We start from the raw sequence: 15,370 nt of genomic DNA, 5'->3' as shown, positions 1-15,370 counted from the left end.
TTTTGCAAGGGTCAATAAACTAAATTCATCAGATTTTTCTTTGGAAACATAAGTAAATTTTTTTTTGCCAAAATTGACATGGGTCAATTGACCCCCATGATTGTACACTGGCTCCGCCACTGCAAATACCTTTTTTTATATGTCAAATTATTAATGACACAGTACACATTGGTCAAGAGTTCATAGAAGAAAAACGTGAATAACAAAGGGTGTTAACATTTATGCAAAGACTAAAGACTAAAGTTCAAATGTTCACACTCCCTATTTTAAAAGTACCAAACTTATTAGTTGTTACATAAACAAGTCACTAATCATTTTTATAAACTAATATATATTTGTCCACATGCTAATTTATTATGGGTGGTTAGGAAAAAACAAGAGATTTGCTTGGAATTAATTAGCAATTAATTATTCGGATATTAAGCCTATATAATATTCCCTCAGTTCTGGTTTTCTTTAAATAATCCAAATGCTACTAACTGATCATATATTGTAGTTTTCATGCCATTAAAATTAAAATGCAAGTCAACAGTAAAACTAAAATTTGTACGGATTTATTAATTTAGCAAATCACATAAACATCTCTATCTTAGAAAGTCAACAACAAGGGTACATATAACGTTTACAATGTGGGATACAAAAACTTGGGGAACAAGAAAAACCAAAGTGTGCAAAACCTGCAAGAATGTCGACTGTTTAAAATCCTTGTGTTAAAGCATACACACGTCCTTTTAAAGGTGGAGGCAATGCAGAAACTGCAGCTTCGATGTCCTGTGAAAACTCACAAATATCACTTACTAAACGGAAAAGACTAACTCTATCTCTCTACTTGACAACCAGGACTGGACAAAGAAATCACACCTTCACTGTATACCGAGCCGAAAAATGGATCAGCAGGATTGCTTTGTTTTCAAACTTTTCAGCATGCTTAACTATCTGCAGTTTTCAAGTAAGGATAGAATGAGAGACAGAGAGACTAACAAGGTTTTCAAAGAGACAAGGAGGAGCCTAACCTCGGATAAATGAATATGTCCATAATCCCTAGCGTGCTCTACGGATACTGAATCATCAAGAAACGTGCTCTACACCAAGTGGAAAGATAAAAGGATCAAGCACAGTGTCCTAATTCAAATAAATCAGCAAGAGAAAATAATCACCTCCATGACGAGAACCCTTGCCTTGAGAGCATCAGCATTATTTTCATCAAGTACAAAATCAGAAGTTGTATCTCCGGTAAAAGCGACTTCAGGAGTTGTAATGCTGTTTGTGATCTGCCATCCAATATCATTCAGGCTTATAGCTTAGGAAAACACTATTGCACAACTACTCTGATAGGAGCTAGCAATATAAGGGAAACCAGAGACGAACCTCAACCCCAGAAGCCTTCAGGTTCTTAATCTCATCTGAAGGAAGGCCAACGTACTCCTGCTTGAGTTTATGTTTAGTTGAGTAAACTACATAACCCTGCAACATCCCACAAAAAGAGTGTGAATCCCACAAAGAAACGATTAGTAAGAAGAAGACATTGAGAAAACTCCACCTGGCTATGAATGACATGGTATGTCTTAAAGGCTTTCACTTTAAGATCTTTCCTAATAATAAACTCCTCCCCTACACCAAGAAAGTGGAACAAATTTAAAACAAAACCAAACTCCAGTAATGGATGCTAGAGGGGTTGTATCATTACCAATGTCCAAGCCAACAAGATTATGCTTCAGCTCTGAAGAATCTAGCTTCCTATGGACCTCGAACAAACTCTCAACACATTCCTTAATCGATGTGGGAACTATAATCGTTGGAGGCTTCATCTTGTACAAGCCTCTAGTCGCAACATACATTGGTAATCCACCCTAATGAAAACCGTAAAGTTTACAACTTTAAGAATGTGATGACACTAAAGGAAGAAAAGGGTTTTGGTCTTACGATGTGATCCATGTGGGAGTGGGAGATGAAGAGGAAGTCTTGAGAGATTGCGCGATGTGGGCAACGGCCGATGTCGAAAGCTAGACGGAGCGAAGGGAACATGATGCAAGTCTCGTGACCTCCGATGGATAGTCCGTCGATTGGATAGCCTTCGATTTCCATTAGATGCTTCTTCTTCTTCTTCTTCGTCTCCGTCTCACTCTCCATTACCTTGGTTCTGCAGACTTTGAATCTTTCTCTCTTGAGGAATGAGCACAAGCTGTTCGATGAAAAGTCGCAGAAGCTTTTTGCTTCTAATATGAAAATAGGTTTCTAATTTAGATTGGGCTTTGGACCATAAGGCCCATAGTAGTTAGCCTCCATAATAACGATACTTCTTCACACGAGCGGTTGATAAATACGCGTGGGACTTTATGGAAACTCCCAAAAGAAGAAGGGTATGGATGTAAATATTACACGAATGCTTCAGATGAACGTAGCGGCAATCTTACACTTGCTCTCGGACCAATCTCGACTGACTACACAATTTGAATAATTTCAGTTCGTCAGAAAATAATCTTTAACGCTTTCTTCACTAATCAACAGTTTAAAAAAAAATCTGAATGATTTAAATTGTACGACGCATGAATACAACAAATCTCCTTTTTAAAAGGTTTTATTTATTGAATTTTCGCATTTAATGTTTTTTTAATTTCTTTACAGATTTCCTCCCTCTTTTGAATTCTGAATTCTTTTTTTTTGTATAAAAAGTAAATTAATGAACTAAAAAAAAAGAAGAAGAAGAAGTAAATTAATGAACTAAACAAGGGAGATGATGTGTTACAAAAAAAAAAAAAAAAACAAGGGAGATGATCCAACGGCTGAAGTGAAAGGCGTAAGATGGGGAGTTTATGGAGATGCGCTTACTTTTTTGGGTTAAAAATTTAGAAATATAAAATCTCCTCTTACCTACCTTGTGGTCACTGAAACTAGAACCAAATATGAATAGTACTCCGGGAAGAGGAATAGAGAGAGAAGAAGAAGCATTTTAGCTAAAAAGAAACATCTTATCTCTCTCCCTCACGGACGGGTACATTCTTCTTTTAAATTGTTCGATTTTAGAGAGAGAGAGAGAGTAGTGATTTGTTGTTTGATTCTGTCGTCGTGCTTTTTGCTTCTAATTTGGAGCAACAGTGTTGTGTCGTGGATTTTAGAAGTAAGTAGTCCCTAGCTACGGTTCTTCTGCCTGCAATGCATGTTCCAGATCTGTGGTTCCTGAGTTTTATTTTGTCACATCCAAAACTTTGTTTATTTCTTAGGGTTATTCATTGTCTTCACTCTATCCTTTCTTGATTCAATCTCAGTCTTTGCTAATGATTAAGGTTTATCTTTCTTTTTTTTTTTTAATTAGAGTTTGATTATAACAAAATGTAGCCATTCTTTTTTTTTTTGCTATAATAACTAACTGGGTTATTTATTATAAATTTTCTTTATTTTGTGACGGTATGCTCTTGAGTATAGAGATATGATTCTTTCCTTTTTACTAACATAATCTTGTTTAATTGGTTTGACAATGCAGGTTTGTTCTTCAAGATCCATATCATCATCATGGGCAAGCCTGCAAAGTGGTTTAAAAATGTACTACTTGGAAAGAAATCCTCCAAATCTAGCAGCAATGTTTCGAAAGGATATTATGAGGTAACACGTACCTTTCAAAACAGTGTGATGATCATGCTACTAGTCTAAATATGTGGAGTTTATATCAGAATCGAATATTTGTGTGAAGGAGAACAGTTATCGTTTTAAGTCTTTACTTGGTTTATTGGTCTAACTATTGTTATCATGCGTAGAGAGTTGTGAGCAGGAACGAGGTAGTGGTGGTTACTGCAATGGTAGAAGTATCCGATCTCCCACCATCTTTTGCAAATGCTGCAGCGTCTAATACCACCGTTCATGGAAGCAGTGGTGTATCAGAGACGCAACATGTAGAACCTGAAGAGATCTCAGATGATGAAACACAGCTTCCAGATAGCAAACCGTCTGATGCAGAGAGAATCCAACAAGAGATTGCAGCAACGTTGGTCCAGGCTGCGTTTAGAGGCTACTTGGTAATATTCTCACCTATTTGGATTTAGGCTCTGCTCTCTTCCATGCATATGATCTGATCTGAACTTGTTATGTGAAGGCTCGGCGTGCCTTTTGGGCACTCAAAGGCATAATAAGGCTACAAGCACTTATCCGTGGTCACCTGGTTAGGAGGCAAGCTGTTGCAACTCTCTGCTGTGTCATGGGAATCATCAAGTTACAAGCGCTTGCTCGAGGAAAAGAGATCAGAAACTCTCACATTGGAGTTCAAGTTCAAAGGAAATGCAGACTCCAGATGCTTCAGGTAATGATGCTTTCGCTTCTTTGTAAGATCAAGTTCCCTTGCTGAGTGTGAACGGTTGCACTTTTAATACAAACCTAGTCGTGGTGGAGACACAACTGTCTGTTCTCTCAAATGCTTGCCTAATCAACAATCTCCTATAAAGCCTCTAATTGCCGTCTAGCGATTTTCTCTCGTTAATTTAGAACTGTTCTTTTTTTTTTCTAATGGTCAGGAGAACAAGGTTGGGAACTCTACAGGTGCTTACCTTGGAATCAAGAAACTAACAGCCAACGCTTTTGCTCTGAAGGTACCCTTGTTGATAGAGAGCTAAGTTAACATTATTGTGTCTCTAATCTTAATTTTAAAGATCTTGATGGATATTTTTTTTTGTGTACAGCTTCTTGCTTCATCGCCAAAAGTGATACCCGTACACATACCCTATGATTCATCCAATCCAAACTCAAGCTCTATCTGGTTAGAGAACTGGTCAGCCTCATGCTTCTGGAAACCAGTTCCTCAACCTAAGAAGACAATGGGGAGAAGAGTCACTGACGCTGAAACTGCAAAACCCAAGAAGAGTGCCTCAGTAAAGACATCTTTTGAGTTTGGTAAGCACAAACGCAGCTTCAGGAAAGTTTCAAGCCAGTCTGTAGAACCACCTGCTGTTGAAGATCCTCAGGTTGAGCTTGAAAAGGTTAAACGTGGCTTGAGGAAGGTGCATAATCCTGTCGTTGAGAGCTCTATCCAACCTCAACCAGTTCCTCATATAGAAGTTGAGGAGACAAAGCATGAAACCATAGAAGAACCTGTGAAAGTCTTTGAGGTAAACAAGAAGCAAGAAGTGCCTGAACAGCCTGATGAGGTGGAAGTACATACTCCTGGACCATTGGAAACCAATGAAGCACTAGATTCCTCACTGGTCAACCAAATTGGTGAAGCTAAAGATGCAAGGGAAGAGAAAACTACCAAACCAAACAATAAAGAGAGTTCAGCAGGGAAGGAGAACCAGAAGTCAAGGAGAAAGGGTTCAGCTACTAACAAGACCGAGCGTGAAGAGAGTAATGGGCATCATCATCATCATCAGACTAGTCCATCAATCCCAAGCTATATGCAAGCAACTAAATCGGCGAAAGCAAAGCTGAGGCTGCAAGGCTCACCAAAGTCTGCTGAGCAAGATGGGAATGAGAAAGCCAATGTTCCTAGGCGTCACTCTCTACCATCTTCAGGTAACGGTAGGATCACCTCTAGTTCTCCGAGAACAACGAGACTCGCTAGCTCAGGTGACAAAACCGGGAATAAGAAGGAGAAACCTCTTCTGTCATCTGGTTAGTGCCACATGCTTTTTTAGATTCTCCAAACCTCCTGGAGTATAGCTATTACACTCTCCCTTGTATCTAATCCTCTTGTTGACTTTTGCAGCAAAGACAACTCCGGTAGAGCGCAAGAGGTGATTGATGACATCAGAAAGTTGTCGTTGTTGATTCTACAATAGCAACATTGTCAACATGAGGAATATAAAAGCTAGATTTAAAGTCTGTGACTGTGTGTGTGTTTATGGTTTGGCCAATTGTTACCGTTGGCTGCTGAGTATCTGCAATTGTGAGTGTGTCCTAAGCCGGATAATGTTACATCACAAGGGTTGTGGAACTTGTTCTTTCTTCTTCTGGTTTTATCATTACATAACTTTAATTACTTTTTCAGATTTAAGCTTTTTTTTATTTTTATTTTTTATGTTTATATGAATCTGTGATTATCTAAGAATGTTCTTCATTGTTTACAAACTTTGGATGAAGTTTATATGCTCGTTTCTTCTTTTGTCTCCCATTTCTTCTTCCACTGATCCTCTGTTACCCCTCTGAAGAGATTCACCCAGAAAATGTTTTAGCCCGAATATTTAAGCACAGAGAACCTGAATAGTCTTAGAGTATTTTCAAATAGAAGCTCGATCTAAAATGGTTTAACCCGAATATTTTAGCACATCCACAGGTCTTGCCTACCACTTGACGACCACAGTATGCGGGCGGTTTGCTCCATCATGACAAAGCAGAATTACAAGATACAAATATATTTCTTAATTTGAAGGTACATAAACTTTTTTTGTATAGGGATTCAACAAAATTACAGGATACAAATAGAAAAGAAACAGATAATTATATAAGAAGTATGACATTGATGATACTTAATACATGTAAATAATACTAAAGTTAACTTCATTCCTTTATCATCATAACTTTGAAAACATACTAGAATTAATTTTATAAAGGTACTAAATAGGTTGGGGTTCTCTCATTTTCCTCAAGGACATTTTGGTCCACCTTGTTGAGTCTTCCAGTTGTTGTAACAAGGACACACTTGTTTGTTGCCGTAAGTGCCTGGAGGGACACAAAGACATTTAGCACAACACTTTTGGCAGAAAAACATGCATGGCTTATGGTACTTGGTGTTGCTGCACCTCCTCGTGCATTCCCCTCCACATTCTGCTAGTCGTGAACATCGAGTTTTAGTTTCATTGTTTCATAATCAGATATTAGATTAAGATTAAAACAAGATGAATATGTGGTTTTTACTTACGGTATGATTTGAGACTTCCAGCTCCATACTGTTCTCAAAACAAAATAAAATGTGTGTTTTAGCTCTTTGTAATAACTATAGAGAACTGTAGTACTAATTAACACTTACACTTTCTGGATTGTACTCTGTTTCTTTTGACATAGTGAGAAAGATGAAAGAGAAGAGAATGGTGATAAAGAGAAGGTAAGTTATGAGATTTGCCATGTCTTCCGTTGAGAGAGTAGATGTGTAAGTGAAGCTCTTAGTTCTTAGTTTGAGAAATTTATGAGTGTGTGACTACCAGTTGTCTCAGCTATTTATAGAAGGTGTGTGTAGTTCTTTTTTTTGTTTGAAACTAAACAAATAATGTGTGTAGTTCTTTAAGCCTTTTTAATCCATTTTATAATAACAGTTCCATATATGCTGCCATATCTCATACTAGTTCCTACCACTTGCTTGTTTAAAACACAATGCGTTTATAAGTTAAAATAGTTTCTTTCTGTTGAACAAAACAATAATTTTAATTTGACATACAAATGTAAAAGAAAAGGCTAACAAATTCAAGAGAGAAAAACAAAAACAATTAGACGGTAGACCCCTAGTCTACTACATACGAAAACATAGTTTCAACTCTCAATGTTTTTTTAACGAACATTAGTTTTGGTAACAATAAAGATAGTAAGAAAATAAAGTGAAGAAGTTGACATGATTACTCCAAATTATGAAAAATTTGGGGACAACTCTAAATTGTATAAAATGAAGGGTATAAAGGTCAAAGAGAGGAGTAACATGGAGGAGCAGTTACATCTCCATTGCTAGTGGTTGGGACCAACCAACAAGGAAACGATAAGAGCAATCTCGGCTTGGATTCATGCCTTTTTCCTCTTATCTATTATCAAGGTGATCAAGGAGAGCCGTTCGATGTAGAGCAGGAATCACGTGTCTAGATATCTGAGGTGGATATAGAGATGATGAAGACTTAAGAGGTGGGAATAAAACGAAGAAATTGAGAGAGGGACAAAAAGGTAGATGCAGTTTTCTTGCATGCATGGCTCCATGTGCACTCACATGGGGGAAGATCTAAATGCTTACAACAAACTTAACGACTTTTCTCATGTTTGCATTTTCCGGTATAATTATTATACCTATAACCGTTGTTGAGAAGGTTCAATATATTTAAAATTTATCGTTCTATAACTAAATCTGAAATTTTGAGGCATTTACGAATTCTTACATACTTATATAGTTGTGTAGATTTTTGGTTGTATTTGTTCTTGACGATTAAAACTTTTTATAGTTTTATAATGTAGTTTAAGAAAGGAGAAAGACATGAAATGAAAAGACCATAAAGATATATATATAGCAATTATGTTTAAACCATATTGTTAGTGGAAAGACATCTTTTTTACTACATTGACAATTGAAATTGAAAAGCATCGGACTACTTGGTACGTATGCACTTGATGTCTCCCTTTCATTTATTTCTTCACCTTACTTTAAAGCTCAACAGATAGCCTCTCTTTCCATTTAAGCTTCACAATTTCTCTTCCACCAAAGAAAAAGAAAGACTAGCTAGCACACCAAAAAGGATGATTTTTAGTATAGAATCTTAATATTAATTCCTTAAATGAATCCTTATTATCACATATATTAAACTAGATGATTTCCCGCGATATCACGAATAATACCATTTGAATATTATTTGCGGTAAGTAAATTTTGTATATATTTAAAATTTATAACAATTTCGATAAATTAAATTTGTTGATAAAAATTGATAGATAATTTTTGATTGGTTAATAATGTAAGAATAATATTAAATTTTATTACATTATATTAATCATCTTAACACATGCATCTCATAATTATGAAAAAGTCAAAACATAAACTACCATAGATGAGTTTTGATATATATATATATATATATAGAATTTATGTCAAATTCAAAAAATAGTAAGTTTGAAAAGATTCTATTATATTACTAAGATATAATATAAATTTATTCAAGTATGGTTTAGTTGTGTAGAAAATTAATCAACAATATACTGAATTTAATATATTTATCTATATACATAAAGTTGAGTTTTTTCCTTCTTCTGCCAAGTGGCAGGGGGATTTTACGACACGTGTCATCCATGTATTTTTTTTTTATATTTTAGGTCCTTCTTCTTTTAGATTATTGCAATTTGGCCAAGTACTTTATAATCATGAACTATCTAATCATTTTCACACTAACTATTATCGTATGAAATTTAATTATCTATTTTATTGTTCACTAAAATTCAATATGAATAAGAAATAAATAAAATAACAGAAATATATTTTACATATTTAATTTATTCGTAACTAAAAATAACATATTTTTTTGTTATTTTATTATTTTTTTACCATTTTCTATTATTTAATTTACAAATTATATAACTATTAAAAATATAAAATGACCAAACTAATAAGAAGAAATTAGAGTGCAATACATAATTTAAACATAAAACTTCCACAGTCAGAAAGAAAAAGCAAAATACTATAGTAACACTAACTTAATAAAGATTTAGAGCTGAAAAAAGATAAAAAAAGAAGACTAACATATCTCATCTTATCACAGAATGTCTTGGATAGAACAAACATATGTCAGAAAATGCAAAAAAATAAAATATGAGACAAAGCAATCCCTGATCTCGATCAAGCACCAGCGCAAAAGACCAAAAAAGTGGGCCAGAGAAAGAATAATCATCTGAAGAATAAAGTCACCATGAAACAAAAAGACGCATGTCTAAAGCACCAGAAGCACAACCACCAGGTAAGAGATAAAAAGTACCTCACAAACTAAACAAGCACATACAAGGCGCTTATGCCAACGAAGAACCACAAAACTCTGAATAGAAGAAACCAAAGCTCCAACAGACTAACTCCGCACACCTACACCAAAGGATGCATGATAAGAAGATAAACAACCTGAGTGGGGGAGAATGGAAGTCAACCACCGAGAAACCAAAGCTTACCACTAACAAGTGGTATTGTACATATAACAACACATTATTAAAAAGACAAACACATAATATATTATCTACTAATTATCTACTACTACATAACATAATAAAACATCAAATAACGATCTTCACAAATAAATACTGACCACATAATCACATCATCAGAAAATCATATTTAAGAATAATAAAACAATATTCTGCGCGAAGCGCGGACAACCCCCTAGTTACATAATAAAGTTAGGGTTCTAATCAAGATATATCTAAAAATTTAGATTTTTTTTTGTCACAATCTAAAAATTTAGATTACTTGAAGAAATTTCTTGATATAGATAAAAATTTGTCATACATCTTTATATTCATATTCTGATAAAGATGAAAATCAAGTAAACTGCAATCAAATATAATATTATTTTATTATAACAAACTATAAATTAGATATTCAAAATAAAATAATACATGTTAAAATATTAAGCTACATATTCTATAAAAATATTATTTTAAAGAATGCCTCAAGAAAAATATTTAATATAGCATAATACATAATTTTTGAAAGATGCATTCTTAGAATTATGTTCTAATCTTACTTCTACTTGTTTAATTATTTATGTATATGTACTAAGGATACATTACATGTTATACTTATATTATATGAAATTAACCAAATGACACATAGAGATGGAACTTAGTTCATTGGTATTATTTGTTTGAAGGTTATGAAGATCTTAAAGTTTTGATCAATACAGTGACGTCCAATGCATTATGTGTATATATATATATATATATTCTTCAACAAAGACTGAAGCACAACAACTAAATTACGAACAACGCCAAGTATTCATATATGATAGAATTTCGACTAATTAAAACATCTAACAAATTGATTGATGTATATTACAATACATATCATATAACAAATATGAATTTAAAGGTTGGGTCGACCTAAATATTTTGATTTCTATCTTAATTTTTATTTTTACTTATTTAATTAAATTAAAAATATGATAAATTTAAATTGGTGATTTCTTAGTCAAAATCATAAGAACATGACAAATAAAATAAAAAAATTATGGAGAATAAAACAAAAGCAAAAGTTTCTAAAAAATATGAAGAATACGAAAGAAAAATCACTTCTTCAATAATAGTATAGATAGATTGGAATAAATTTTGAATTATCTCATAGAATTTTGTAGAGCTACTGTGTATGTATCCAATATTTGATAAATACTCATGTCAAAAAGAGGAATATAATAAAAATCTCACCAATGCATGGACAAGGCCCAAGCCGAAGTGAGACGAACAACTTCAAGATTTTTTCAGTTCTGATGGAAAAGGCAGAAACCGAAAGTATAAAAGAGAAAACATTAAAAACCCCATTACTTGCTTTCTAAAATCCATATTATAAAATAATTTATCAGTGTTTGAATGGATATGGTTGTTTTTGATAAACAATAAAGTACTCCAAATGACGATTAAGGTAGCCTTGAATTAAACAAAGTTGCTATATTTTAAGGAAGAAATAGAGAAGAATACATAAGCAAGTGACAAACAGGGAGACACTGAGAAAGTAGATTTGATGTTTAGAAAATATCCAAAAGAAACTCTATAATTTCAAATATATAATTTTTTGCTCTAAAAAAAAAAACTTCAAAACTTCAAATTTAGAGTTTTATTTGCATGTTGGTCCTTATAAATAATTATATCTCACATTTATGATTCTTAAGTATCTTCTATTTCATAGTTTTAATCTTAAAAACTTTTGTATATTTTAAATATTTCAAATTTATTTTTATAATCATTGTGTGCCAATGCGCTTACGGTTTGTCTTTAAATTTGTCATTTTCCATTGTTGCAGCTAATTTGAATATATTTGCATCACTATAACTAAAACTAGACCCGAGAGCCCACGCAGGTGTATTTTTTTAAAAAATATGATGCTATTTGTTTTTTATGTCACTATTTAGGGTTAGGCAAAAAAACTCGAATTCAAAGAACCGAACTGATCCCAATCCGAATAAGTAGTATCAAATCCGAACCGAAATTGATTAAATATCCAAATTATTCAAAATTTTGGTATTTGAAGAACTGAAACCTAATCCAATCCGAACCGAATCCAAAATAGATTTATATACTTTTTTTTAACCCCGAAACTTCGTTACTAAAACCAAAATAGAATCCGTACATCAAAAGATAAAACTAAAACCTCAGCCACCATAAGTAGAGCCTAAAACTCATAAAAACAAAATTGAGACAAAAACTCCACGATAAAACCTTCATGCGAAAACAGAGCATTACCACCTTCTCTTTTCTTCATCCACAATTACTCTTAGCCAATCCGGTTCACCTCGAGCCACATAAGATTGTAACCTCATATCCATCGTTACGCTCCTCGCAATCAAAAACGCGGTTCTATTAGCTCCTCTTGATACAGCTTTCAACTTCCACGCATTATGCCTTCCCAAAACAACCTGGAGCTCGCGCCCGTAAGCTCGGTAAGATGGCCATGCTCCCGGTCTTTCTACCACTCCAACTAGCTCAGGGGCTTCAACTTCTACACACACCCTCTCGATTCGATGAGACCCCAGACTTTCCAATGCCCACCGTAAACCCGTATGTTTTGCCTCTATTAAAGAATCGATGCCACTGAAAGCACGTCGACTATGTAACACGACCTCACCCTTATCGTCCCTTACAATCCACCCTGAACCCGCCATGCTTTTACCTTTGGACCAAGCAATTCCAACATTGCATTTCAGAGTATCTGAGGGAGGCCGTTGCCAAGATAAAACCTGATTTATCCTACCACCTCTTCCTCCATGCTCACTTGTAATATTTTTATTCACTTCAAACCATTGCCTAGCTTCCTCCTGAATTTTGATCACAGTAGCGTCCACATCAAACACCTTCCCTTCAAAAGCGAAAGCATTTTTATTCTTCCATAGTAGCCATAGTATCCAGGGGAACAATCTACTGATATCTTCTGGTACCTCCTTTCTTGCCGATAAGCCTAGCAAATAATCAAAATTCTCAAGTAGCGACCGATGCTCAAAACCCCTCGGAGGGAAGGGAAAGCCAATCTGTGCCCAAACACGTCGAGCCACCGGGCATGCAAAGAGAACATGATTGATAGATTCAGACTCAGCACCACAACTTTGGCATCTTGGATCAATCTGTATACCTCGAGCCAACAACTCCTCCGTAACCGCCAGAGCATTAGATAAAGCTTTCCAAAGAAAAATTCGAATCTTGGGAGCCGTCTTCACTTTCCAAATCTTGTTTCTTAAAACATTAATAGAGGGTCTAGCAATAGCCTCCTGACGCACATGTGACTTGTCTAGAGAGCATGCCAGCCAGTACCCAGACTTCACCGAATAGGCACCCCAAGTATTATGTACCCACTCATACGCATCTCGATCACCCCAAGCGGGCTTCAGCTTTAGTATTAAATATATGTCTTGTTGGAAGAAATTCTCTGCAAGCTTACCCATGTCCCACGTTTTCGTCTGAGGCTCAATGAGGTCACAAACTCGAAGGTCCAAATCGTAGAGAATAGGCTTCCTCATTGGCGCCTTAGGACTACTATCAAACAACCATTTGTCTAACCAGACATTCATTTCCTCACCTGATCCTACAGACCTGCGCAGACCTTTCTCTAATAGCTCTCTTCCAAAGAGAATGCTTCTCCACGCGTACGAAGGTCTCGACCCGAGCCTTGCGGAAAGAAACTCTCCATTTGGGTAGTACCTGCTCCTGAGGACTTTGGCACATAGTGATTCGGGAGCCACCAACAATCTCCATCCTTGCTTTGCTAAGAGTGCCTGATTAAATTTCTCCAAGTCTCGGAAGCCTAGACCTCCATTCTCTTTCTCAAGACACATTTTTTCCCAAGAAACCCAATGCATCTTGTTCCTCCCTTCCATAGAGTTCCACCAGAAGTTTGTCATTGCACTAGTTAGGTTCTGACATGTCAGCTTAGGGAGCTTAAAAACAGACATAGCAAACACACTACAAGAAAATAGTCATATTGCAATAATGATATATTGTTGCAATATGCTCATATATTGTTGCAAATATGAAATTGCAATAAAATTGTGACAAATTTTAACTTCTTGCTGTTTGAATGTTGCTAATTCATGTTTGTTACATATACATAGCAAAATTAGCAACAAAATGCAATGTTGCTATATATGTCATATTATTGCAACAGTTTGTTATAGCAATTATGTTGTATATTTACAATGTATTTTGTAACCATAAATGGTAGCAAGTCATTGCTACGCAAAATATATAGCAAACAACATTGCAAATTTAAAATTATTGTTTTTTTTTTAATTTAGTAATATTAATGCAACAATATATATATATATATATTGGTATAATTGCAACGTATGGTTGCAATTTAAAATTGTTACAAATTTTGCTATATATAAGATATAGCAAATGTTGTTGCAAATTTTCCTATAATTACTTTTAAATAATACATTTGGTTTTTAATATTTCTTTATGGTGACTACTATATGGTTAACAATTAATATTTTAATATTAGTAGATATCAACTATGTTGCATCGATTAATTGTTTTAGTATTTTGTTATAAGCAATATTATATGTGCTATTAATTTTTACGTTATATATATTTTATAATAAGCAAAAGTAAAATGACCTATTTTATTAAGTAAACTAAAATATTAAAAAAATTCAACAATACATTAATAGAGAAAAACCAGCAATAATTTAAATCTAGAAACAACTAATAAAACTTTAGAAAAATAACAAAAGCCGCCAATTGAAACTTAGTTGTTGACACCCCTGATAGAATAGCTGGAAAAATGATCCCAATCATTTTTTCCAAGCCTTCAAGTTTGCTCAGCCTTTCTTTGATATCTTCATTCTCTTCAGAAATGTCTTGTATCTTTTTTTTTTGAACTCATCACTTTCTAAGTGGCTTTAATGGTGACTGGCATTTTACCATTAAGTGAAACTTCAGTAAGAAGAGCTCCTAGATCAAACACACGACCTTGCGTGGAATCAACCAACTGTATAATATAATATATGTAAGACAAAAAAAAATCTACAAAGAAATCTAGGAAAATAAAAGATTTTTAAAACTATTGCATTACCTTCAAATACATCTCAGTTTTTTCTCAGAAGTTAGCTCTTTAGTGATTAGGTTATCATCTTCAAGCTGGGATGCTTCATGATTATGACCATTATTTACCATCTGATTCATCTGAAAAAATTACCAGATCAAAGTTAACACTTAAAACTTAAAAGCAATTCATAAAGGATATAAAACGCACAAGGAAAAAAAAAGAATTTCTGGAGATTAGTTACTTTGGAAGAACTACGGTGTGCAGAAGTCAAATGAATTATTAAAAACACTCGTATAAGCTCTCTATATATATGGAAACAATAAAATCTAAAGTAAATCTTAATAATGGGTTATCCATATCTGTTAATATATTATTCTCTAAACAAACCAAAAGTCAAGCGGTAAAATATAAGGCGGAAACAACATTTGACACAATAAAATAATATTCTAGTAGTTGCCAGCGAATTACGTAACAA

The 15,370-nt window shown here is 34.3% G+C and overlaps 3 protein-coding genes across 4 annotated transcripts; 1 reads left to right on the top strand and 2 right to left on the bottom strand.

Annotated features, from left to right (window-relative positions):
• Nucleotides 1-532: 532 nt before the first annotated feature.
• On the bottom strand, nucleotides 533-2,347 carry LOC111202928 (tRNase Z TRZ1-like). Its single transcript, XM_022696184.2, has 8 exons — nucleotides 1,924-2,347; nucleotides 1,688-1,850; nucleotides 1,541-1,611; nucleotides 1,369-1,464; nucleotides 1,158-1,271; nucleotides 1,014-1,082; nucleotides 862-936; nucleotides 533-771 (listed from the first exon to the last, which is right to left on the bottom strand). Exons 1-8 carry the CDS (start codon nucleotides 2,128-2,130, stop codon nucleotides 697-699), a joined length of 870 nt encoding a protein of 289 aa, XP_022551905.1. The 5' UTR covers nucleotides 2,131-2,347; the 3' UTR covers nucleotides 533-696.
• Nucleotides 2,348-2,750: 403 nt separating this feature from the next.
• LOC111202927 (protein IQ-DOMAIN 31-like) lies at nucleotides 2,751-6,082 on the top strand. Of its 2 annotated transcripts, none has more exons than XM_022696183.2 (7): nucleotides 2,751-2,992; nucleotides 3,482-3,600; nucleotides 3,753-4,010; nucleotides 4,088-4,291; nucleotides 4,503-4,577; nucleotides 4,668-5,595; nucleotides 5,690-6,082. In XM_022696183.2, exons 2-7 carry the CDS (start codon nucleotides 3,511-3,513, stop codon nucleotides 5,719-5,721), a joined length of 1,587 nt encoding a protein of 528 aa, XP_022551904.1. In that variant the 5' UTR covers nucleotides 2,751-2,992; nucleotides 3,482-3,510; the 3' UTR covers nucleotides 5,722-6,082. The 2 variants fall into 2 exon arrangements, with proteins under 2 accessions (XP_022551904.1, XP_022551903.1); XM_022696182.2 differs by having other exon boundaries at nucleotides 2,855-3,118.
• Nucleotides 6,083-6,319: 237 nt separating this feature from the next.
• On the bottom strand, nucleotides 6,320-7,194 carry LOC111202929 (gibberellin-regulated protein 6-like). Its single transcript, XM_022696185.2, has 3 exons — nucleotides 6,950-7,194; nucleotides 6,842-6,869; nucleotides 6,320-6,747 (listed from the first exon to the last, which is right to left on the bottom strand). The coding sequence occupies exons 1-3, from the start codon at nucleotides 7,043-7,045 to the stop codon at nucleotides 6,566-6,568; spliced, it is 306 nt and encodes a 101-aa protein (XP_022551906.1). The 5' UTR covers nucleotides 7,046-7,194; the 3' UTR covers nucleotides 6,320-6,565.
• Nucleotides 7,195-15,370: the final 8,176 nt, after the last annotated feature.

Source organism: Brassica napus, chromosome C2 (assembly GCF_020379485.1).
Source record: "Brassica napus cultivar Da-Ae chromosome C2, Da-Ae, whole genome shotgun sequence".
NCBI classification, from domain to species: Eukaryota; Viridiplantae; Streptophyta; class Magnoliopsida; order Brassicales; family Brassicaceae; genus Brassica; species Brassica napus.
The sequence above is the reverse complement of the archived record's forward strand: the minus strand, read 5'-3'. Positions and strand labels throughout refer to the sequence as shown.